The 24,584-nt window shown below is 38.7% G+C and overlaps 1 protein-coding gene across 4 annotated transcripts in view; it reads left to right on the forward strand.

Annotated features, from left to right (window-relative positions):
• The window catches only part of MACROD2 (mono-ADP ribosylhydrolase 2), a 912,387-nt gene that overhangs the window by 599,299 nt on the left and 288,504 nt on the right, over positions 1-24,584 (forward strand). For all 4 annotated transcript variants that reach the window (XM_049799615.1, XM_049799616.1, XM_049799617.1 and 1 more), the window contains exon 7: positions 6,666-6,696. In XM_049799615.1, coding sequence (XP_049655572.1) covers positions 6,666-6,696 — 31 coding nt within the window. The remainder of the gene's footprint in view (positions 1-6,665; positions 6,697-24,584) is intronic.

The following is a 24,584-nucleotide window of genomic DNA, read 5'->3' on the forward strand; positions in this document are numbered from 1 at the left end:
TTTTTCTTTCAAATAGTAGTATAAGGATTTTTAAAAGGTAACAGGATAGTATTATAGTTAGTGGTTTATGAAATTGTTTGGTTTATAAGTTTGATCTAGTAAAAGTAGCGAAACTTGACTCTGAATGGCTGATGTTACTGGTACCTTAAACATGTGTATACGTATTTACCCTGTGGATATTTTTTGTGCAGATTAAGAGATACAATAGACCCTGAAGTTTGTAGGTTTATTGTGCTTTTTGGAGTTAGGTGATTTTATAGAACATGTTATTCTGAAAAGCATCTAAGGCACCCAATTTTTTAAGGAGCTTCGGCTGATCAACAGGAATATCAGTGTAGCTGATACTGAAGTTAGTTGATGAGCACTGAAGAACAGTGCTACAACTGCATTCAGACTGTTTAGGGGCACGGAAATTAAGTTAGGGCAGACTGTTAACAGTCATGGCAAGGGGAAAGGAACAGTAATTTGCTGGTTCTCCTGGTGCTAAGTTGCACTGTTTGATGCTAGTCTTAGGAATGGCTCGTTAGTGCTCTTACATCCCTCTCACTGTCCCTGAGCTCTACAGATTATTCTCCTGTTGAACTGTGGGCGTAGATGGTGCTATTTGCGCTTGCATACCACAAGTCAGTGTCCGCACAATGGAGATGATTTAATTTAAAGTGGGTATGGTACTACTGATGTTAATGCTGCACTGAAATGCTTGGCAAGTGGTACTGTTGCGCACACCTGATGTTACGTTCGTGTGTACCAGCTGCCCAGGTGGATGCTGCCAAGATGGGCATGCATGAGCTTGAAGCGTTTCCAGTTTTGAATCCTTCTTCTTGTACATGGAAAATAATGATTACAATGGGTCTGGAGCATGTACAACTGATGGTTAAATGTCATTTTCTGCCACTAAAAGAAATGAAAGATTAAGTTCATCCAGGACCATGCCTTCTCTGCTTTTTCATATTCCAGCTTGACAACCGTAATTCATCTCAAAATACCTAGAGGGGGGTAAGGACTACAAAATGCACATCACCAGCCAAACAAGGGAAATGAAAAACACCTTATGTCAAACCCCACCGAGCTCTCTCACATCTTCCAATTTCCTGGCTAAGATCCTGTACATTCCTTGCCATTGTAGCACCTCAACCATGTGCTCCAAATGATACACATACACCACTATATTCCCCACCACACCTCTTCACCACTGACTAGATTCAAATTTTAAAATCTTGTCATGAAAATAAATTATTCATTATTCAAACAATTTATACCATTTAAATTAGTTTACTTTGTGGTTGAGCTGATACTTAGCTTTCATAGCGCTGTGCTGCAGTCTTGATAACAGCACTTCATAATGCCATGATGTACATGCCACAGTTTTTTGGTGTTGCACGTTAAAAAATATTCACAGTATGCTGTCTGAACGTGGTGGGATTTTTTCTGGCAGAAAGCATAGGCTTTAGGCAGTAAATAGTGGGTTTTTTTAAAGTCGACATGACAAGTCAGAGGCAGTAAAGTGCCAATGAAACCATTATTAATCTGTGATGCTCTACAAAGTTATTACAAATATATATTTACATTACAGTGAAATTTTTGAAAACAGACATGGAAACTTAAGGTGTGAAAAGTCCCGTATTATACTCTATGCAGCAGAGCTCGTTCTAGCATAGGCAGTTTTACCTTGTAACCCTCTGCTTTACCTCTGCAGAGTCCCTCTGGCATTAACCCTCTTAAATCACAGCAGAGCAGTGTTGTCAGGGCTGTTCTTAAACAAGCAATTTTCCCTCTGCTCACTCACCTGCCACTTCAGTTCATGAGGCAATCACCAACTGTAAGACAATCTAGCAAAAGTGCTCATGGTACTACTTTTAAGACAAGAATGCCTACTGCACAGAGGAACTGATTTTACTGTAATATTTTGATACAAATGAAGGAAGCTGAAAAACAAAAAACTCAAGTCCAACTTTAAAAATAATGAACGGAGGTGCTATTGAGAGTGCAGTTTGACTGAGTTTTGGGTCAGGTCCTCTGAGTGGCAGGAGTGGGGCATTGTCCTGTTGAAGCAAGGACTCCAGTTTCTGCTTATCTGACATGGAGAGTGTTTTGGCATGTAGGTTTTTAGAGCTTTGGGTCTTTCTTTGGTCTGGGTGTTAGCGCTTCTGCAATTTCTTAATGCTGCTAAGGTGCTGTAGGGATAGCCTTTCAAAGTGGAAGGCAAGTTAATTATTGTTGGTCCATAAAACAACAGGCAAAGAGAATTAACTGCACATCATTTTCTTGGCCGCTATGGAAAATACAATTGCACTGGTGCAGTGCTCAAAACTAAGACCCAAGGCAACTTCCCACTTGCTGGCAAATAAAAGGGAGAAGGTCAGAAAGAGAGGCTGTGGACAGCTAACCCCTAGCAATGTCAAGGGGATAAAGGCAGGCAGCTCAGGAGTGCGTGAGGCTTCGCAGGCTCTGGAGGAAGATGATGGGGAAGGGAAGTAGCCCAGCTTGAGCTGATAGAGGAGGGCATCATCTTCATCAAGCAAAGGCTGGCTGCTACCTCAGATTACGGAAAAGAACAGGGAGATGAAGAGACAACTTCTGGAGATCACAAAGGAGCAAGCTGCTTGTTGAATAAATCTTTTCCCAGTGTCAGTTATCTGCTCCTCCTCTAGCAGAACACCTCTATCATAGGTCACGGAGCGCTGGGGCTACATGGAGCATGTTTGCTGCATGGAGGCTCCTGTACAGCTCCTCAGCTCCTCCAGACCAAGATGCTGAGAATGGTAGTCTTTTTTAACATCCTTAGGTTTGTTCAGTTGCAAGCTTTCCTACAGTGGTGGCACAGGCCCTAGCTGGCAAGGACAATGACCAAGAAAAAAGTCAAAGTATAAAGTATATGGCCAATTTTTTGGGGAGGGAATGTTTGTTACTTTGAACTTGCTGGAGAAGCTTGTGTTGGTTGTTTTGTGTGTAACACATTTAACTATCTTCAACCCAGAGATATTAAGACTTTTTTACTTTGTTGAACAATTAGATTAAAAATGTTTCTACTTGCAATGTTAGTAAAAACGACGACTTTTTTATAAGTTCAATGAGTTCTTTGTGATGATTCAGTAATGCAAGTTGTATGAAGGAGTGGCTCTCAAACATGAGTATAAGTCAGTCTGCTTCATGAGATGATGCAGTAAAATCAGAGAAAGCTCAATTTGTGTTTGATATTATTTTTCTCTGCTGTTATGTGCTGGAAGAAAAGTGCTTACGTTATATGTGGCTTGGTCATGGCAGAAATCACACTGGGATGCTGGTGCAGAATGGCAAGCACTTAATTTGAAGAAAGTCCATGCTCTGTGGAGGCAATTATTAGGATGGCAGTAGGAGGCATCTGGTCATGTAGACATAGCCATTGTATTCCTCTAATGTAAAACAGTTAATACATTGTAGCTCAGTGTGAACTAGAACCCCTTGTTGTAGAGAAGCCCTTAAGTATTTAAATACCCAGGTCCCTCTTACTGCAATGTCTTAGAGTCCAACTTGGCCTCCGCATGGTGACTATTGTAAATTTTCCTCATGAAACTCCATTACATTTCATCCTAATTAGCACTGCTGCTGTAGCCTTAGTAAAGAAACCTTAGATTAAAAAGTACCAGAGCCTGAGCACTCACATCCTGTCCTACAGGAATTAAATCAATTTCAGTCTTACAGTATTCATACAGCTGATTTAATTTGGCCTCTTTCTTTAGATGATGGCAGCAGTGTAGTAGTAGGAAGCTTTCTTTAGATGATGGCAGCAGTGTAGTAGTAGGAAGCTTTCACTGTTCTTACTTGTGTTTCACTCCAGAGTTGTAATCCTTTTTGGGTGCTGTCAGGGTAGCATTTCTTATTACCCCCAAAATAAAGCAAACACACTATTTCAGTAGCAAAGGAATTAAAGGTTAGTTAGTCAATAAATAGCAGTTACCAGCAACAAATTAAGATGAGAAATGTTTTATTGTGGAAATCGGAATGAATGTTTCCTACTGTGAAACTGAATTTTTCCTTGAAATCAAATATATAATTAAGATATTATTATGCACAGAAAAGGTTAGAAACCTTAACATCTTTTGTCCATAAGCCAAGTATTGTAGTATGTTGATATCCATGCTGTGAGTTTCCCATTACTGCTCTGCCAGTAATTTCAACCTGGCATCTAGACTAAATTGTCTCCCTAGGAGCCAAGAGGAAACACAGTTGATATGTGATCTCGGGCACGGGCCTTCCTTGAATGAATAAAAGCACTGTCACATTTTATGAAATTACATCTGCTGGTTATATGCTGTGATCATCTCTGAATGAGGGAGAGGGCAGAGCTCATCTAAGTTATGGCACAGACTGGTATTCAGAAGGAGCTTGATGAGATTTTACACACTCTTGTAGCTCCATTCAGATGTGTTTCAGCTGCATGACAGAAACTGAAAGCAAGGTAATGATTATGACGTGTCTACACAGTAATTTTAAAGTAGGTATTAAGAAACACATGCAACACACAAATTGCTAGCTAAAGCTTGCTAAACAGCCTCAGAGCAGCGTATTCTGTGAATGGAGATGAACAAATGCGACAAGTGTCTGCCATGCAATGCTGAAAATGCAGTTGTCTAGTCTTCTCCAAGCAAAGCTGAAAAGGAAGCCCAGTCCCTTGGAGCCCGTTGCCTTCAGGCACTCAGGTCCAGGGGCCCAAATAAATACAGCTGCGATGCGAGATCTTGGCAGTGTGTGCTCAGCCTGTCCCATAGTGCATTGACCAGTCTTGTAAATACCTCAAGATCACCATCAGGGCTTTAAGTAGATGTATCTTGCTTGGATGCCGTATCAGCCATATACCCTTTGCTTTGCACAGATGATAAATCTGCAGAAACATGGAGGGAGCTAGTGCTCTTTCGCTGCCCAGGGGCTGCAGAGCTGCCCCAGCTCGTGCTCACTGAGGTGAGTGGCTTTGCCATATGCGTGGGGATCTGAAGTCACCAGTGGTGGTGCTGCTTACTGTAGGTACCATGTGTGGTGTTGCCCAAGGAGCTGCAGGACTGACGGGATTTCAGAGGTGCTGCAGGACTGTTTCCCCTTGCCTGGGGTTGTGGGGCCAGTAAGAGAAGGAACCCTGAATACTCTGTTACTCATTCCCCATGACCAATAAGAGTATCTAAATCACATGCTGTTACTCAAGTTGTGGAAAAGAATGGAAAATAAAAGACTTGTTTGGAGAAATTCTCTCTTAACATGTGAAACTTCAATAGTTGTGAATTTTAAAATCTGTTGCTAAACTGGACAAAATCATCCTTTATTCCTCTCTCTTATTGCTGGAGCCTCTGTTGCCACCTCAGCCTGAGCTCTGTAACCATGTGTGGGGCTTCGTCCCCCCCACCCCGTCCCCCGTTCCCCCCCCCCCCCCTCCTCATTTCCTTAAAGAGCAGATTTGTTGCTATTTATTAGGTACAAACTACAAAGCTAAGTATTTTTCAGGATGTAAGTTGTAGTGGTTGTGAGAAGGAATGACACTATATTTCTCCCCCACTTTATTTTACTTCAGTATTTTCAGAGGGGAGGGGAGGATGTATTCTTTCCATTAGACCTCTCCTTTCTTAATCACCATTCCCTAATTAATTCCCTGGTTAAATATAAAGCAAGCATTAGCTTTGAATAATGTTTTCCTGTGTGATTAAGTAAAGAAGAATTCCTTTCTTTTGTATGATGACTCATTGCCAGGGGATCTGGAGGGAGCCGGAGGGTGGATATTTGAGACTTTGGTCCCAGGTGCTCTTGTACCTTTGAGCTGTGTTTTCTGTCAGTCCAGAGGCGGGAGGCAAAGGTGATACCACATATCAACTGCACACAAAGAAAATTGTCTCTCTTGTGAAGCCTTGTGGGCAATACAGCTTTGGTTTCTTTTGGTGGAAAACTGACTCTGGCTCACAGAAATGCAAATCTGTAGACAACACGTACAGCTAGGAGAAACATAAATTGTTGTTCCTGCTGGCACAGTGTCTATAACCATCTCTTGTTGCATGATGCATTTTCTTTGGTGTCTGAGCTGACCCCAAAATGTACTCTTTCTTTTCACCCAGCATCTTCTAGTTCCTCTCCCTGCACCAGTTTGCAAGCCTTTGACTTGTACCAGTACAGCTGTGCTGGGTCACACCATAAACCACATGTCTGAAAGAACTGAGGTTAAAAATGAAAGGCTCTGAAACAAAGAAGGAGGTTATAATGAATGAAGGCATGGCAAAGAGGCCATGGAGGGCAGGGTTTAAGCTGGCCAAGCTTATTTTACTACTGAAGAAACATTGTCTAACTCTACCTAGAGAATATGTCTCTTTTTTCCCTACCATACTAGCTTGTGGCATTAATTTTTAGCTCATGGCGTTAATTTTTAGCTCAAAAGGCAGTTTTAATAATGATTCCAGGTTCAAATGTTGCTTATAGCTCAAGATGAGAAAAAGAATGCAGCTTTATTAACATGACAGCAAGGAAAACATATGGAATATGTTTCATATAGTATGAAAATGCCTGTGAATTGACTGCCGTATGAATGAAGGCTACAACATATAAACTCTGAGTGTTGAAAAACAGGCATTTAAAAATACCTTTGGTTTTGATAAAAAGTTCAGCAAACAGAAATCCCACTGATTTTTTTTTTTCTTTCATTTGTTTTACAGGCATTTCCCTGTATTTCAACAGGAATTTATGGTAAGTAAGACCTTAGATGTCGCTTACTGCTTACTCAGTTTTTCCTATTATTACTATTTAAACAGTGATATTTCATATCAGATGTCTCGTCAGTCATTTTGGCTTACGAATCTACTTATCCTCTGTTAACTAACAAGAGACCCAAAGCCTTTGACTGTGACTGGATACTAGTGTGCTGCTAAGTGGGATATTTTTGTGCAATCCTTAGCCTGTGAGCTGAGACCCACAACTGTGATTACACTTCTGCAGCTCCAGTAACTCTTAAACACACTGCTGTGGCTTCAACAGGGAAAAATAGGGTTTTTGCAAAATTTTCCATCCAGAATGCAAGCAAGCAAGACTCCCTAATGTCCAAGACTGGGCAAAAAGTATGCTTTCTTCAAGCAAGCTTACTAGAATAACTTGAAGTTGTTTTAGCTCCCTTGAGTGGTGCTTCCACATTTTTAGTTTATTAATTTACATGCAAATTAATACTGCCTGAAGAACTGGAGGGAAAGGGTTATTATAAAAGTTTGTCACTTGCTTTGTTGTAAGCTTAAGGCAATTCATCACTAATAGTCAGCTGCTTTTTTGGTTGACATTGTGGAAGAAGTTGGCATGATATTTGAAGGAGAAAAAAGACAAGCTGTTCAATATTTAGAAAAAATATGGAGAAATTTGAGAGGACATGCAAATTACAAGAGGACAAAAATAATTTTTCATTTAAAAATAATGTAGGCTGATTTTTCTTTCATTAAGCTTCAATAAATGCATACAAATTATAGTAGGTTGGATTCCTAGTACAACTGAAAGGTTTTATAGAAACATGCTAAGCAGTAATAAATTTAAAAAAATGCAGTCATCGTGTAACACTATAGTATGACAATAGCTGCTGCTGTGTGAAAATAACATATAGTAATTTTTAGATAAAATAATGTGAGTTTTGACTAATCAGATACTGCAGATGCGGGGGGGGGGGTAGAGGGAAGTGACAGGAATATTTAGGGTTGTTTCTTCTTTTTCAAAGACCTTTTATTTAAAATTGATTGTTTGATGATTGTAAATCTGAATTAGGCTTCAGAAGGTATAATCTAAATTACTTTGAGTGCTGTACCCTTTTCTACTTGAACTGCACTTTCATTATTGGAGAACGTGCAGACGCCATTTCCACAAACACTAGAAGTCACTGGATGTGAATCTGGTTTCAGATAAAGCTCTGCCTTGGTCCTCAGTTCAGGTCCTCCTCTTGAATTTTCAGGGGAGCTCTGCATTTTGGTTCTTGACTCTTTGGCTTATATGTTGATCTTTGACATAGACACATTTTTGTTATTAGTTTACAAAACCAGGCAAGACATGGTGTAAACATGTGGAAATTGCTAGTAATTACTAGTAAGTGGAATGTACAAATAATAGTTCATTTTATTTTAGAATTGGCCTAGGTAATAGAAAAGGTCTCAGCAGGTGAGGAATATGGTTCCCTGAAGTCGGTAAAGAAAGTTGGAAAGGATCTCTGGTAGGAATCTTGGGTTTTCTTTTCCTGAGGTAACAGAAGCTTTTCTTCAAGTAAGCATTGATTTTAACTGGAAAGCTGTGGCATTACTGAAACATTGAGTGGCAGATGTTTTTCATAATTGTTTGCTGTTTTCACCTTTGGAAATTAATTAAGACACATTTCTGCTACAATACTCTGTTTTTCTGATGCTGCTTTTTTTTGTCTGTTTAGGGAACACAACCTCTCATTGATTTTACTGTTTACATTTTAATAAATACTTTCTACTCCTCAATGAAAAAAATACTTGCCTTCTTTCCAGACGCTCAGACGTACTGCCTGAGAGTAGTAATTAAACAGGCAACTCTGCTTCAGGTGTCAATATTTTCAAGAATGTTTGATAGCAGTTGCAGCACTAAAATTATGCTGTGTGATGTGTTTGAGGTGTAAAGTACACCAAAAACCTGCAAAGCTATGCTTTCATCTTCCTGGTTTTGTTGGGTTGGTCCCCTCTATACATGCACATTCCTTTAGATAAAGTTAGCATCTAGACAAGCAAGTGGATCAACTTAATTCCTGGTGGCCTAGCTGATTAGTATTGCTTTATGTATTGTGCAGTTAACACTGGGCTATCCCAATAAAATGTTACTGAAGGAACATACAGCCTTTATTTCCCACCTCAGATGCGTACGAAAAACACTGTCCCTTCAGAAACCCTTGGCTGAGAACTCAGTTTCACCTCCAAATGGAACTGGACAAATTTGCAAGAGATCAACTGAGTGTATCCAATTTAAGAATCTGGATTACATTCTGCTCCAAATTCTTGTAAATGCTTAGATTGCTTGCCTTTTCTATTATTATTAGGAGAGAGTAGTCACGCTTCTCTGGAGAGCAATCCTTTCTTGTGTGCATCACTGCAGAGCACTCCTTTTCTCCCATAAAAAGGAAACTGGAAAGAAAGAAGCAAGCAAGCCTTTTTCTGAGGTTTTGGCGAAGGGCAGATTGCTTTTCATGAGAAGGGTGTTGGATAGAAGAAAGATCTGCCTTTCCTCCCCAAACACTTTCCTGATGTTCCATTTCCACCCATAGCACTGTGGATGCTCCAGCTTGAACAAGTTAAAGTCCCGAGAAGGCCATTTGCCATTAAAGCACTGTGCCAGGAGTCAAAACTTTGATTTTAATGTGCTCCTATTTAAAGAGTGCTGGCAACAAATGCACTCATGAGGGATCTTTGTTTTAGAAGTCTGATAGCTTCAAATGAGGGATTAAATCTTTAAAAAATGAAGTAGAAAGCAACCAATGCTGAATGTTTGTAAGGACTGCAAAACAAGTAAGGGTCTACCCACAGGCACTTTGGAAAAGAAAAAAGGAGCTGCTATCTTTTCCTCAGAGACCCCTGTCACCTCTAATATGCTTATAAACTCATGATCAGTCTAATAAAGCAAACATTGTAAAGACTCATATCCCCATGGATGCCTGGGTTACTCTCTTCTCTTGTAATAAATGTTTTCCCTGGTATCAAGAGCTTGAAGTTTCCATAAACAAAACTGCTTCAGGAGGAGTACAGAGGACGTGTGTCACACCCATATCATTAGGGAGGTCCTGGCATATCAAGCGACAGATCCTCAATAGCTGTTCAATAATACTCAAACATGAGCAAGAGTGCAATCTTAACCTTATCACAGCTTTTCTGTAGGCCAGCTAGATTTTTAGGGATTTTCTTACATTTTGTCTCTTTTGCCTTTTTCAAAGCAATTTTACTATCTGTTTAAAAAAAAAAAAAAAAAAAAAGTGATAAAAATAAACCTACAGAAAAATCTGTAGTCTAGAAGGGAAAAAGTGTTATTTTAGGCTTTAGTGTGTCAGATTTTCACCTTATACACGGTGATTCACCGTTTACACATCCACTTTCCCCATAATTACCATCTTGTTATGTCTGAGGTACTGCCAGAAGTAGGGGAAAAAAAAAAAAAGGCAACTTTCTTCAGTAGATTTTATGGAAGAGCACCTCATTATCATGTCTTTAAGAAACTATCCACAAATTCTGGTGTTTGCAGCCTGCAAAGTGAACAAGGATGTCTGATAAGGTGCTACAAACCTTACAAGCTGCAAATGTAAAACAAGGCTCTGCAGATGGATACGAGAAGACAGGAATTTTCATGTCTGTCACAATACTCTGTTGAGAGATAATTATGGGGTGGACTACATATGGAAGGAGTTGAAGATGTTACAGTCTATGCGCACCTATTTGTTACCTTCTTACTGTGATTTCACAGTAATGCAAGGTTTGGCTTCTGTTCCTAGATACTTATGTTGGCAATGTAAGCTGCTCTCTGGCAAAATAAGCAAGTATTTAAATGTTATTTTAAACTTAAGGGAGGGAAAAAAAAAGGAAAGATGGGGGAATAGATAAAACTTTAAGAGATATCTCCAGTTGCTATTTCTTTTTGTCTCTACATCAGTACAGCTGTGTATTTTGCCTTAGCTTGACTTTCACTATAAATGATATCAACTGTCCTTTCTGAGAAAAAAGATAATGGCAGCTCTTAGCTTTTGTCGTGAATGTATATTTGTACTTCTTCTAAAGACAGAGAGAGAGAAAGGGAAAGAAAAATACCAAAAACCATGAAGGTGCAGAATGTCTGCAGTGATTTAGGCAGTGGAAACGCACAGTTTCACCACATTTTAAACACCTTTGTTACATTGGAATAAGACTTGTTTCTTTTATAATCAGGCCACTTATGCTTACTTGTAGCTTTTGGCTTGGTCATGGCAAACATTGCAAGGTTAAATTTATTATGTGTTGCTAAAGAAGACTCTGAAAAGCAAACTTAGAAAGCAAGGAAAGAAAAAAAAAGAGAAAAGTATGCAGTGTGTATAGGAAATAGAAGCATATAATATGTTCTCAAGGCAGGATGCAGGGAGGTATCACAGATCCTCTGCTCTGCTGTGTTTATCTGGGGAGAGAGGTCCCTTGGTCTAGTGCCAGCTTGTGTCACAGCTGTTTTGACCTCCAGTGCATCCTCCTCAGTATCCAAAGAACGAATCAACCTGCCAATCCACAGAGGGCTGGGACCATATCCATCATCTTTTCTTCCTGTGAGGTGATCCAAGATAGATTATAACAAGGGATTAACTGACAGGTGCACTACTGAAGGATTATAAAAGCCCTCTGAAAATCTGAGTCAGAAGACTAAACCAAATGTTTTCAAAAGCAGAATAACTTCCTGACATGGGGCTAAAGGTTGAGACAGTCTATTTCCATCTTTCCCATCTGTTTCTTCTAATTTTCTGTTGGCATTTCATTCCTAAGATATGTATTTCTTTAATGAGTGTCCTGGTTTCAGCTGGGATAGAGTTAACTGTCTTCCTAGTAGCTGGTACAGTGCTGTGTTTTGAGTTCAGTATGAGAAGAATGTTGATAACACTGATGTTTTCAGTTGTTGCTCAGTAGCGTTCAGCCTAAAGTCAAGGATTTTTCAGTTTCTCATGCCCAGCCATCGAGAAAGCTGGAGGAGCACAAGAAGTTGGCACAGGACACAGCCAGGGCAGCTGACCCAAACTGGCCAACGGTGTATTCCATACCATGGGACGTCACATCTAGTGTATAGGAACTGGGGGGAGTGGGGGCAGGGGATCACCGCTCGGGAACTGGCTGGGTGTCAATTGGCGGGTGGTGAGCAATTGCCCTGCGCATCATTTGTACATTCCAATTCTTTTATTACTACTGTTGTCATTTTATTAGCGTTATCAGTATCATTATTAGTTTCTAATTTTCTGTTGTATTAAACCGTTCTTATCTCAACCCAGGAGTTTTACTTCTTTTCCCAATTTTCTCCCCCATCCCACTGGGTGGGTGTGGGGAGTGAGTGAGCGGCTGCATGGTGCTTAGTTGCTGGCTGGGGTTAAACCACGACAATGAGCAATTCTAATAAGGGTTGTGCTGTCATCTTTCCAAGGAAGGAGTTAGCTGCAAATTTTTCAGAGCCACTATACACAAATGTATAATAAGTAACCATGAAGCAGTCTTGTCTTTATCTCCACTCTGGTGCTTTGAGTCCCTGTAACCATCACAGTGGCCTAATGCTGTACGTGATCATCAGCATTTGAATATTGTGATGTCAATTATGGTGACCTAGGAAAATGGATATTATCATATATATAAATTCTCTGTGATTGGCTGGGGGGGCGGGGGGGGGTGGGAACGGCGAGAAAATCCAGTAGGTTCACGTTAAGAAGATTGTCTCTTAATTAAGCCAATTTTTTAACCTGACCAGCAGCCTCTCATCCCTCAACTCAGACTGCATCAACTTTTTTGACACTATTATGTAGTTTTAACAGTAATTTTTTGGTAACTCATTAGGAAGTTACTTGCATTTTGTTATTTACACCATAATTCGTGTAATGTAATATTTTAGTGAAAATGAAGATATATGAGAACTCATTTTTTGATGCTTCTTTTGGGACTGATCTCCAGTTAACTCAGATTATTATTAAAATTAATAATAGTAACAGCTATGAAATGACTACTATAATATTCAAGTAATCCTAGAAATCTAATTACTACTTGTATAAAAATTTGTTGCATGCATTATTTAACAGTGTTCTTATTTCAGACAGTGTAGTGTCCGTGATACTAATTGGTCTCTTCCCATATTTTAAATACTAAAAAAAATATTACTGGAAAGTGTAAATCAATGAGCTCTCAACAGTCTAAAATTAACATTCATATGATATATTTAGCAAGGAGAAGCTCAAACTTGATTCCAGACAGGAGACTTAATAAGTTCTCTTTTTTGGTGGAAATTGGCATTTTATGGATATTGTAGCTAGACTATCTAGAATTCTATCTATTCTGAAGTTCTTGCTGACTGGTCCAGCTTACAGCATTTCTGCTGAATACTAGAGGATAAATCCTGTCCTTCATTAAAATGGCATTTAGTGATTGTCCTTGAAAATTTCCCTTCGAAAGCTTAGGCTGTTGAACACTGAATACTCAGTTGCCTCATGGCCTTGCTTTTTTGTCTTTTCCCTTTTCATTGTAGGAAGAGATACAGAGTCTATGTAGTTACTTTTTTCTTTTAAAATTGGCAGAAGCATGAAGAACTTAAGGCTTTATAAAGTCTGGAAAGCCTGGCTCCTTCGTTAGGCTCACTGCTCTGATTTTATATTTGTGTATATTAATTGCCCCTGTCAATCCTGCAACTTTTGCGCGCACTCTTTAACTTCAGTCTTGTCTCTACTCTGCAAGAAACAATTGTTTGTGTGCTCTCTTCCTCTTATTTCATAGTGTCTTACATCTTGAAGCTCATGGCTCATGTCTAGTTGCTTTTGGAATGACCTATGCAGATACCTGCAGACTATTGAAGAAAAGCCAGTAACATTTTCAAAGGCATGAAAACCACATTGTGCTTTGGATGCTTTTCCCCCATTCCCTTTCACTTTTTGTATATTTTTTTCCAGGCAAACTATTCTGCAAAGCATAAGATTTGGAAAAGATCTGTGGTATTCAGAAAACATATTGCTGATATCACAAACAGGGCTTCAGCTGGTCAGATATAATGTTTGTTTTGGTATTTGTGGTTTTCCATTCAAAGAATTAAGAATGTCTCAAGTACCATGATGAAAGTTAAAATTCTGTATTGTTATATACCAACAGTATCACTTAATTCCCTTTTCTAAATTTTCCAGATTGATGTCAACAAGATAATCTTACGTGTTTGTTCTGTGGCTTTACAATCAGGAAAAGCTAAAGCTTTTTGAAGCTAATTTGTTAAGAAATTAATTTAAGTAAGAAAACAAAGATATATGGACCTTGTCCTGGAGACATTAAATTAACATGATACGTGAAGTATAAAATACTTCTTGGTAAAAGGCCCAATTATCACTATCCAAGATTTTTCTTTGATGTAATCTTGTCCCTTCCCCCAGAAAACAGCATGTCTGTAAAACTAAACTTGGAGCCCAATAAGTTAATGAATTCCATTCTTTGTGTTGGCTTTAATAAGTGTGGAACGTACCACAGCATCGTGGAAGAAGTGAGCAGCAGAAGGATGCCCAAGGTCAAAATTATGCAGTTTCATTTTATTTAGCTTTAAATGTATATAAAGGAATGAACTGGCCCAAGATAACTTAAAAATTACTGTCTCAAATAGTTAAGAGGCTACTAGCAACTAGTCTAATCATTTGGATACCTATTCAGATAATTAAATCAACCAACCACTCAATTAAATCCAGTGTGTATATTGCTATTCATGACTGCTTCTCTGCATTTATATTTCACCTTGAGAAGTAAAAATTCAGAAGCAAAGACAAAGATGTGCTCTCTTAGGGTTCTCTGAACCCTTGAGCAACCTTATCCAATTTTGAAATTGTTCCTGCTTTGAGCAGAAGGTTGGACCAGATGACGTCCAGAGGTGCCATAGCCCTTCCAACCTGGGTTTTTCTGTGATTCCAAGCTTCTTACATGTTTTCTTCATTGTCAGGTGAGATTCATATCACAGAATCACACCATTACCTCATATTCCTTGGTGAGATCTCATCAGGTGCTATAGCAAAGCAGGTTTTCTTTGCAACAGGAGAACATTGTGGTGTTGTGGGTGTCTTTTAACCATAATCATGATTAAATATAGCGTGACAACTTAGTAATTATAAGAACATGTTTTTCATGCCTTCCCCATTTCTACAAAAAATATTGTATATGAAGTGTGTTACTTCCGAGTTTTAAACATATTGTAAAAAGACAGACAGCTAGTTTAATGGTTTCAGTCAAATTTCACGATGCAACTGAGCTTCCTTGAAAGGAGGAACTTAATATAAAATTAATCTAGTTAAAGAAGAATAGGTATCATCCTGACAGCTGTAAAACTGCTCCTGGGTTTGAAAAACTTACACTGGGGCTGATGTGTGTTGTATTAGCAGCGATTTCATTTACCCCTGCACTGTGGCATAACTAGTCTTGTATGTAATCTTAGTTACACAACACACATTTTCTATACTTTAGCAGCTAGAAAAAGATCTAAAAAGTGCCTAGGGTATGATTTTTAGTCCTAGATCATCACCCACGATCATTTTAATACTGTACAATTGTTTTATCTGACACTTACAGATGAAAACTGTTAAGTATATTCAGTTAATATTGAATCCCACTCACAGCTTAAAACTTCTTATTCTATGAGAACAGAATAGTCATATTACTCTGTGCTTGTGCGTCCTTATGTAGCTTTTAAAAGCATTGAGACACCAAAGTTGACTAGGAATAATATTCATGGTGTGATGTATATCAATTAGTTTTACCACAAAGGTATTAACTGTATCTTTTTGAACTTCTGTGACTGCATTAGGTAGTAACTGCCTTAGGAAAACAGCTCCTCTTATTCTTTCCTTATTTTTAGTGCACAGTGATAGGCCTGGCCACAGAATATTGTGGAGTTGCCCCTTTTTTAGCTTATATTTTGTTCTCCATAGCAGACATTGTCTCTTACTGTGTATTTATATGATACCTATTGTAATGGGCCTAGTCAGCATTGGAGACCCTAAATACTACTCCAGTACAAATACAGAAAGTCACCATATATATAAATTTACTCTATGTTACCAAGATCATCTCTCATGTTTGGTGTCTGAAGGTTGCTTCAAGAAGTGTGGAAGAAGCGTATGTGAGAATATTGGGGCTTCTAGGTGGCCCGTGAAAGGTGAAAAAATGTATTGCTGTTAGGGCAAATACTTTTTCTTTCTTCTGAAATGAAAGAAATGATCAACAGTATAGACCTGCTATTCTGAGTCTCATCGAAGTACCGGAAAGACAATTTAAAAGTGTCTCTGCCTCCAAGGGTTGTTCACTGTGTTGTCCTTTTTTTCTGCATCTTTGTTAGATAGGAATGCTACCATATATCATTGGAAAGGGCAACTGCTGCTGAGGCAGAAGAATAGCGAAGTCAGATGATTCAGTGTAATGAATGACTAATTCTGTTTCTAAGCCAGGATTCTGTTTATAAGAGGTATTCTGCAGTTCTGGATACCACAGATCTGGGTGTGGTTGTGTTAATGGAAGGCCATCTTGAGCCTGGAAGAGAGTTGTGCCCTTTTGTTTTCAGAAGGTGTTTAAAGCCATTGTATGCTGCTGACTGTTGGAAACACATTCACCTTTCTTCTGTCTGAAGATGTGATATCTGAGACAATAGTATAAAATACAGTGAATTACAACAATGGAAGGAAGCATCTATTACAGTGGTCTGAATGTTTGTGAGGTAAAAGGGATTTATTTTTATTTTTTTTAGCTGAATATAATAGATTTGTTCACAGGCTTTGAATTTATGCAACTTGAGTAATTTACTGGTGATTGTATCAGTGCATAAAATTAATTGCATGCATGCATTGCTGGGACTGTGGTATAATTTCTCAAATTCCATATTAATAATTATTAATAAAAATCAGGTTGTTGTGGAATTGTGTCCTATTTCATTAATCTATCAGAATCTGATTATTCAATTTAAGCTAGTTGTCTATATCAATTAAATATTAAACAGCTTGTGAGAACGTGTAAGGTTTACTGCAGAGGAAACACAGCAAGAGTCAAAATTTACCTTTCTGTGAGTACTGTTCAGGAGGAAGTTTGAATGCTCTTAAGAGCTTCTGTACAGAGCAGAATCATTGCTGGTTTTGTTTACTTAGCAGTAATAGTATGCATATTAAATTCCCCTTCAGGCTTACTCAGGCTGAGGTATTCAGGAACAAATGTGCACCTTGTTGAAGAGTGTTAAGTCAGAAGTTCAGTACGTCTTAACAAGGGGACTACAAAAACAAATGTGGATGGTCTTTTTGTGTACCTGCCAGGCAGGCAGGCTAGAAGTCAACCATTTACTGAAGAGCTGGTTTTGGTGGGGGGAGTCACCTTCTGCTTTAAAATACACATTGGGTCATGTTTCTGCTCAATAGAGCTGAATTCAGTTTATTTCTGAGCTGTCACTACTGCCGAATAGCACTGTTTCGAGGGGTATTCTGTGAGAAGACTAACTGTAATTGGCAATCCATTTCTTCATTTCCATGCTATAGCCAGCCTTGACAAATTAATCACAATCAAATACAGGCTGAGGGAAGGGGGTGACCTATGTAGCACAGAAGAAAAATGAGGCCTCATGCCAGCACGACAGACTTAATCTTTCAATTCACCTCATTAGACTGAATGAGGGGACTTGTTGGTGTGCCTGTCATCAGCACCACCCATAAACAAACTGTTCACTCTCAGTACTAGGATTTGGCGGGTGTGATAAAGGTTATTGAGTGCCACCTGGCACCTCATTGATCACTGCTGTGGGACCAAGATCACCTGGATTAGTCCTGAGGAGGAAGAGCACTGTGCAGTGGCTTACAAGATCCCTGGAGAGAGCACAACCTAAATTATTGTTGTGAAGAGTGATTTTGTGTCTGATCCCACAGACACCAAAATGGCTCCTTGTTTTGGGTGGACATGTTATGGCTACTGCACAAGAAGCCTGTCACAGCAATGATTATTGCTAGCAGGTCTGAGTGATGATAGCTAGTCTCTGAAGTAGTCCCAGGGAATAGGACCTAGGTTGGTTCCAGATGGAAAGGAAAAAACATCAGCCTGAAGAACTAGATTTACTCTGTCAGCTATGAAAAAAAACTTGAGGTCTTTTGGTGGATGTCTTAGCTTTCTTCTTATGTACTTCTTGGAATGGTGCAGCACGTGTGTGGCTTCTAGGGTTATATTTGGAATATTAGACCCAATTTTAACTGACCTACTTGTAATAATGTTCTTCATACTATCTACTGCTATGATTTTAGGCTTTCATCTCATAACTAAAATGGAAACAGAGCTAAATTCACACTGGAGTAAGTCAATATACTTTGGTTTCAGCGAAGCTGTAGTGGTTTCCACTAGCTGTGAAATATTCCATTGCATTTGGAGGGGTAAATGTAGCTTTTTGTAATTGACCCTATTCACTTTGACTGTAACTTCATTGACTTCAGCAGAGGAGAAGTCTGGTCTAATCTATCATTCCTTTCTTATAATATTAATTTTGGGCAGAGAAGACTTTACTGTCTTACTTTTTCGTGAAAGAATATCTAGCCCCTTGTAAAGAACATTACTTTAAAGTCTGATCTGTAAACGATTTGTGTGTGTCTCTTTTTATTCCTTTCAATATATTACTTACGAGAGAGTAGAGTGCTTGCTTTCCTATATATTACTAGATGATAAACTGTATCTATCATTTTCCAATTTAGTTTTGGACAATGCAGCATATAACTTTTTTTTTCCCTTTCCCTTCTCTCTGTGATGTTTGAAAGAACCCTTTAAGAGAAATAATGTATAATACTATTTATAGGGTAATAATTTACTGCATGTGATGCTGTGGCAGTGGAAGACTTTCTGTCCCCTTCTATTTTCATTTCTCTCTGGAAAAAGAACACTAAACCTTCACTTTCAAGGAGCTGGAAATATCCCATATGGAAAATACCATCTTTCGTCACACATTGTGACATGTTCTGTCAAAAACCAAATTCCGGTTTGCTTAGTCAAATTGAGTAGCACTTACAGGTCACTTGTTGAGTAAGGTACTGTTCAATGTGAATAATGTTATGCTGATCCTGCATGAGGAGGGCCTGTTTCAGACATCCCTGAGCTAAATAAGAGCCAGTATAAATGTCAGCATGTTGTTCCAGCTGGCGGCCAGGTAGCGTGTTTTCTGTATCCATTTCCCTGTTTCTCAGTTTTTATGACGAAAAGCATATTTCTAAAATGGAGAAGATGACAGCGTGAACTGTTTGGCATTCTGATGAGGAAAAATACAGAATAGGAAGATCTAGAACCTAATCTTAAAAAAAAAAGTTGCATCCTTAGGATAAGAGTAAATCAACTGTTCCAGCGGTGACCAGCATGTGGTGCGTAGTTTAAGCTTTATGTACCAGTTCATTATCTGGTGTTGGAAAAAATGAGTATCGGTTTTATGCAGAACGCCTATCAGCCTAAATTGCCCAGTGTAGGCTGTGAGCTGTAGACAGTGCAATCATAATAGCTTTTCAACTGATGCATTTTTATGGCTTCAGAACATCAATCATTTTCTTATGCCTTTAATTACCATAAGGTAGTTATACTTGTGTCCATAATAGGTGCTAAACATTATGCCACTGATAGGTTTTTAACCATTCTTTTTGTTGTAGCTAGTAAACACAATATAGCAGACCATTATGAGTCCAGAACACTTTTTTTAGGTGAGTGCCATTAGGAATATTACTGCTGTAAGTCCAATGACATTTTGAGCTGTATTTGCTATCTGATTGAAGTCTTCTGGGTTTTTTTTCTGGCTTTAGGGATGAGAGAAAAGAACAATTTGGTTGCTAAACAGGCATTGTTTAATTAAGAGAAGATTATTTTTGTCCCTTTTAGAAAAAGAAAGCCTAGTTCCCACAGTGAGAAAGAAAGGAAAAGTTGCTGCCTTTTCCACAGTACTAAATACAATATAGAAGAAAACAGTGATGCTACTTATATGCTGACTATGCTGGTCAGTGCTCTAGGAATCTTTTTGACTTCATAAATTATAATTTACTCGATTTCAGTAAAGCAATAGTTTACTTATATATAGTAGGTTCTTCACTAAGGAAGATGTGAGATTCAAAGCTCCCTTCTAATTAAAGCTGTCAGCCATGATGCAGGTAATGAGGATGCATTTTGGCAATGCTTCCATGTCATTCCTAATGAGGATTTCAGGTTGAGGCACCTTATACCAGTCTCGTTATTGTGTGGCCTGATTGATGATTTGTCACCATTTTATTGAATATAGATAACCAGAAGCAGTGATTGTGTTTACCACGCTTGGCAACCAAGAAGTGGAGAATGTACAACTGACAAAATGTACGAGAATCTCTAGCTGTTTAATTTATGTGCATACACAAGGTTTTATCAACTCCCTGTGTATATTTTCAGCTGATGTTTTTCAAAATTGTGTACAAGTGACATGCAAATACTTAACTGCTCTACTAGTGAATTTCTTTAATGCCAGCATATTCAAAATTGTCTCACCCAGGGCAGTCAGTGATGTTCTAGCTGTGGAATTTTATGCATTTTATGGTAAAGAATTAACTTCCAAATCTTTTCTTAGCTTGTTTCATGTTTTCAAGATTTCTTTTCCTAGTGGTTGACCTTCTTCTGAGTTTCTGATGTTGATTACATGGCATTTATGCTGACCTTAACTAAGCTGAACATTTTCTGAAAAGGAAAAGATAGAAATGCTTCTCCATCAGCACTTATGCCAATAAAACATAGACTTGTAGTTCATAAACATATATTATGTTTAAATTACATATGATTTCAAGAAATTATCTACTTTGAAAAAATTACATTGGATAACGAATTATGTTTACTTAATAGACCAATTTTCAAAATTATTGAAGTTTCACAGAATCAAAGCTTCTGGCTAGGAAGAGGTCACCTTGTTATTTGCACTGAATATATTTCAGCCTTGGCTCCACATTTTATCATTCTTGGTGTCTTAAGTTTTCTCTTACCTCCACAATTTTTTTAATCTACTTATTTTTATTATTTGTTTTTATGACTCTTGCTGTCAACATATTTCACCACTTTTCTACTTACTAAACAAAATGGTTCTGCCTGAATTTCATGCATAGCCTTAATTTTCTAACTTTTAATGTATGATCCGTGCTATTTAGGTTATTCTGTATTTATTGCTTGTTTTTGTCACTGCCTACTAAATACATTAATGTCTGTGGATCTCTAAATTTTAAGGCTCCTCTCTTCCCCTAAAATGTCAGAACTGATGAAGAAACTCTTCCTCTTCCTTCACAACAAATCTAAATATCCACTAAGTAAACAGTAGGAGGTAATCATGTGCTTCAATTCAATCCTGAATTACCTGTCTATAAGTTTCAGCACTTAAGACAGTATCATCACATTAGTACATATTTGATGCAGTTATTTAAAAGATACTTTTATTAAAAAACAAAACCAAAACCTACCACCAACAAAACACCCAGACAATCCTATCTAAGCACTATTTGGCTACTCCAGTTCCACCTGCTGTGAGAGTGTTCACCCTGCAGATTCCCTCAGCCACCCTGTGTCCAGGCCTCCCCAGGTCTGTCAGTCTGCCTGCTTGCTAATATATTTCAATCCCAGGGAGGGTGGCTGGCAAAAAAACCCTGGTTGAAGCTGTTGAAGCCAACCCATCCCACTAGATTCCGACGAAAACAAAGGATGTTCACACAAACATTTCAGCCAGCAGGTCTGAGTGTAGAGTTAACTCCTGGGGGACAGAGATGAGCTGCTTGCAGCAGTAGCATCTTCATTTGTTAAAACTGGATATAGAAGATGATGTTTTTCCACACTCTGAATTTCCTTTGTTAAAATTACTGTGTGGGCTTTTTTTCATTTGTTTACTGAATTTTCAAAAGTACTTCATTCCTTTTGAATCATCAGTTATTTTCAGTGTGTAGCTGCTGGTATTATCCCAGTCTTACATACACAGAACAATGAGAAAGGTATATGTGGAATCTGATGGGAACTGATAGGATACAAGATCCATATTAAAATTTCAGCACAAGAAATGTCCCAGAAGCTCACACATTCATTGTTTCCTCCTTTGACTTAGCACTATTATTACATGCTAGCTCTTTCTTCCAATAGTGTTCTAAGCCGTTTTGAAACTGTTTGCAAAAGCTAGTCTGACTGCTATCCTTAGCATTTTTTTTTCCTCCTTCCTGCTCTTTCAATCTGTATAGAAATTTTTTTCCCAAATTCCTATTGGAGAGGGGGTTTCTTAAATCGAGTTCATTTCCCTTCTTTTGGTGTTTGTGTGGATTCAGGTTAACTTGAAGCAATGAGTCTTTCTGTTCAAATTCATTTGTGTCTTAGAGGTTTAATTGTAATGTCCTTTTTGCCAACGAATACAAATCCTCCTTTTTCTGACCCTTCTAAATCTTGGAGATCCTTCTTTCATTCGGATGTCCACCACTTTTTTTTCTGTGTTCCTAGAATACTTTTAAGTTAAATACCGAGTGCTGGATGTGTGGTAGTTTTAACATGGCTTGATTAGTATCTGTTACAGTGTTAGTATAATTTATTTTTATTTATTCTTAACTATTTTAGGTAGCGACTGCACCTTTATTTGGTTTTTGAAATAATTTAAAGTAGTAATGTTCAGACTTTGTGGCATAGCCCTACAATCTTTCAGTCCATTATTCTTTTCCTGTCTCCAGGTAGTTACTGTAAGTTCAGTAGCTTTTATTTGCATAAGCATCAAGCTGCATGAGATTATTTTGCAAAGCTCCTATATAAATAAGTATAATTCAAATAGGCATAGATATTGATCTCATTGGTTTTGACTCATTAGTACTGTGAGTTTTATTGCTATGTTGTGGAGGTCCTTTCTTTAGCAGTTGATTTATAAAAATCAGCCTTGTTTCTTATAGAATGACAGTCTGTTAGTTTTGTAAATCTAACTAGAAAAATCTAGCTAGAATTGCTTCTCCCCCACTCCCCCCCCAAAATACTTTGATTGTTTTCAACCAAACTCTTATGCTGTTTTCAACAGCATAAGAACACTCATGCCTTAATTTTCCGTTCCCTGCCTTTTTTATACTTCTTCTGCATGTTATTGTGACTTCATTTTGCAGGCTTTCAAATTGTGTGTTTCAGTGAAAGAAAAGTAGAATAGTTATAATATTTTATGACAGAGAAATCTGTAGTAGTGTGGTGGCTTGATCTTCGCTGCCAGACCACTCAGCCACTCTCTTACTACTCCTCCTCAGCAGGACGGGGGGTGGAAATAAGATGAAAAAGCTTGCGGATCGAGATAAAGACAGGGAGATCGCTTGCCAAATTCCATAATGGGCAAAACAAACTTGACTTGGGGAAAACTAATTTATTGCCAGTTAAAATAGGTTTGGATAGTGAGAGACAAAGGCATACCTTGCATCCCCTCTTTCCCAGGCTCAATGTCACCCCCTCATCCCCAAATCCCCTACCCTCTCCTGCAGGAAGAGCTCGCAGGCTGTTTCTCAGATTTTCTTTTTTTTTTTTTCTCTCCTCACCCCCGAGCCCTGATTTTTCCTATCTAAAACCAGCTTACCCCAAGGCACCACGGGCATTGCGGAGGGTCTGGGCTGTGCCCTGCGGTGGGGCTGCTGGAGCCAGCCAGAACCGGTTGGATCTGGCTGCACCTGGCACAGGGCAGCCCCAGCCTCTCCTCACGGTGGCCCCGCAGCCCCCCTGCTGCCAGTGCCTTGACGCCTGCACACAGTACAAGAGCAAAACCTTAGCCAGAGACCAGGAAATATTATGAAGTTTTAATTTAGACACGTTCTTTGCCGTCTGGTCTGCGATTGCTGCAGTGGGAGAAGGTGAGTTTGTGAAATCCCTTTTTCAGTTTTAAGGCATAGAGCTAGGAGAGGCTCTTTTCCCCCTCCAGGGGAAAGTCCTATGAGGAGAGCTGAGGTAAATCCTCTATAAATCTGCCTTAACTGCCCTAGCCAATCTAGATTTTGTCCCATACAGTGATAATTTTCCCTCCTCCATGCAGTTTTGGGGGTTTTTTTACTGGTTTCTGTCCCCAGAGATGTGGGGAAGACTGAGCTGTGGAGGGAGGGTGGTGACTGCCTATCAATAATTCACTGAAATAATCCTGACCTGACTCAATATTGCAGTGGTATTTTTCACAATCTGCAGACATGCAGCTGCCGTGTTATTGCAAGCTATCTCAAATGTAATTGTATGTGTAGAGAGGACCCTTTGATAAAATTAATGGAAATCACATTAGCTAAAGCTGCTGCATAAGCTCAACTCTAACACTTAATGTTTGGTTTTGATTATGCAAAAAGCTCTTTTGAACTGACCCACCTTCTCTTTGCGTTTCTGCTAATTAAAGATCTTTTATTTTCCCTATTTTGTTTCACTGCTTTATAATCAATGAGGTTTCTTTGTCCAATATTAAATGCTTTTCTGTACACCTGCTGCTAATCTACCTGGGATGTCGTGTTTCCGAGGATTAGTTGTGTTGGCTGCGGCGTGGCATGTGGAGATCTGCCTCGGAAGTGTTGTTTTCCCCAGGCATAGCGTGGGTCATCTCATGCTGAGCGTACACACAAGTTAAATTTAATAAAGCGCTGGAATAAACCACCCTTTTGCTGCCACATGTCTACATTTACAAGGAAATTGAGGTGGAAGGTCAATTTTCACTTAAAGGCTCAGGTTGGAGATGCCTGGTTTTTTTAAGTGGAGGGCTTTAAATCTCCCTTGTCTGACAGGTGGTAAGAAATTTACATTTAAATTGTCCAGATCAGCTTCTTATTTGTACTCGGTTGTTGAACAAAAAAAAATTCTTGGTCTTCCATATCCTTCACTGCTTGATCTAACCAACCATAGCATAAGCTCCTTCTTTTCAAA

Source organism: Accipiter gentilis, chromosome 5 (assembly GCF_929443795.1).
Source record: "Accipiter gentilis chromosome 5, bAccGen1.1, whole genome shotgun sequence".
Lineage (NCBI taxonomy): Eukaryota > Metazoa > Chordata > Aves > Accipitriformes > Accipitridae > Astur > Astur gentilis.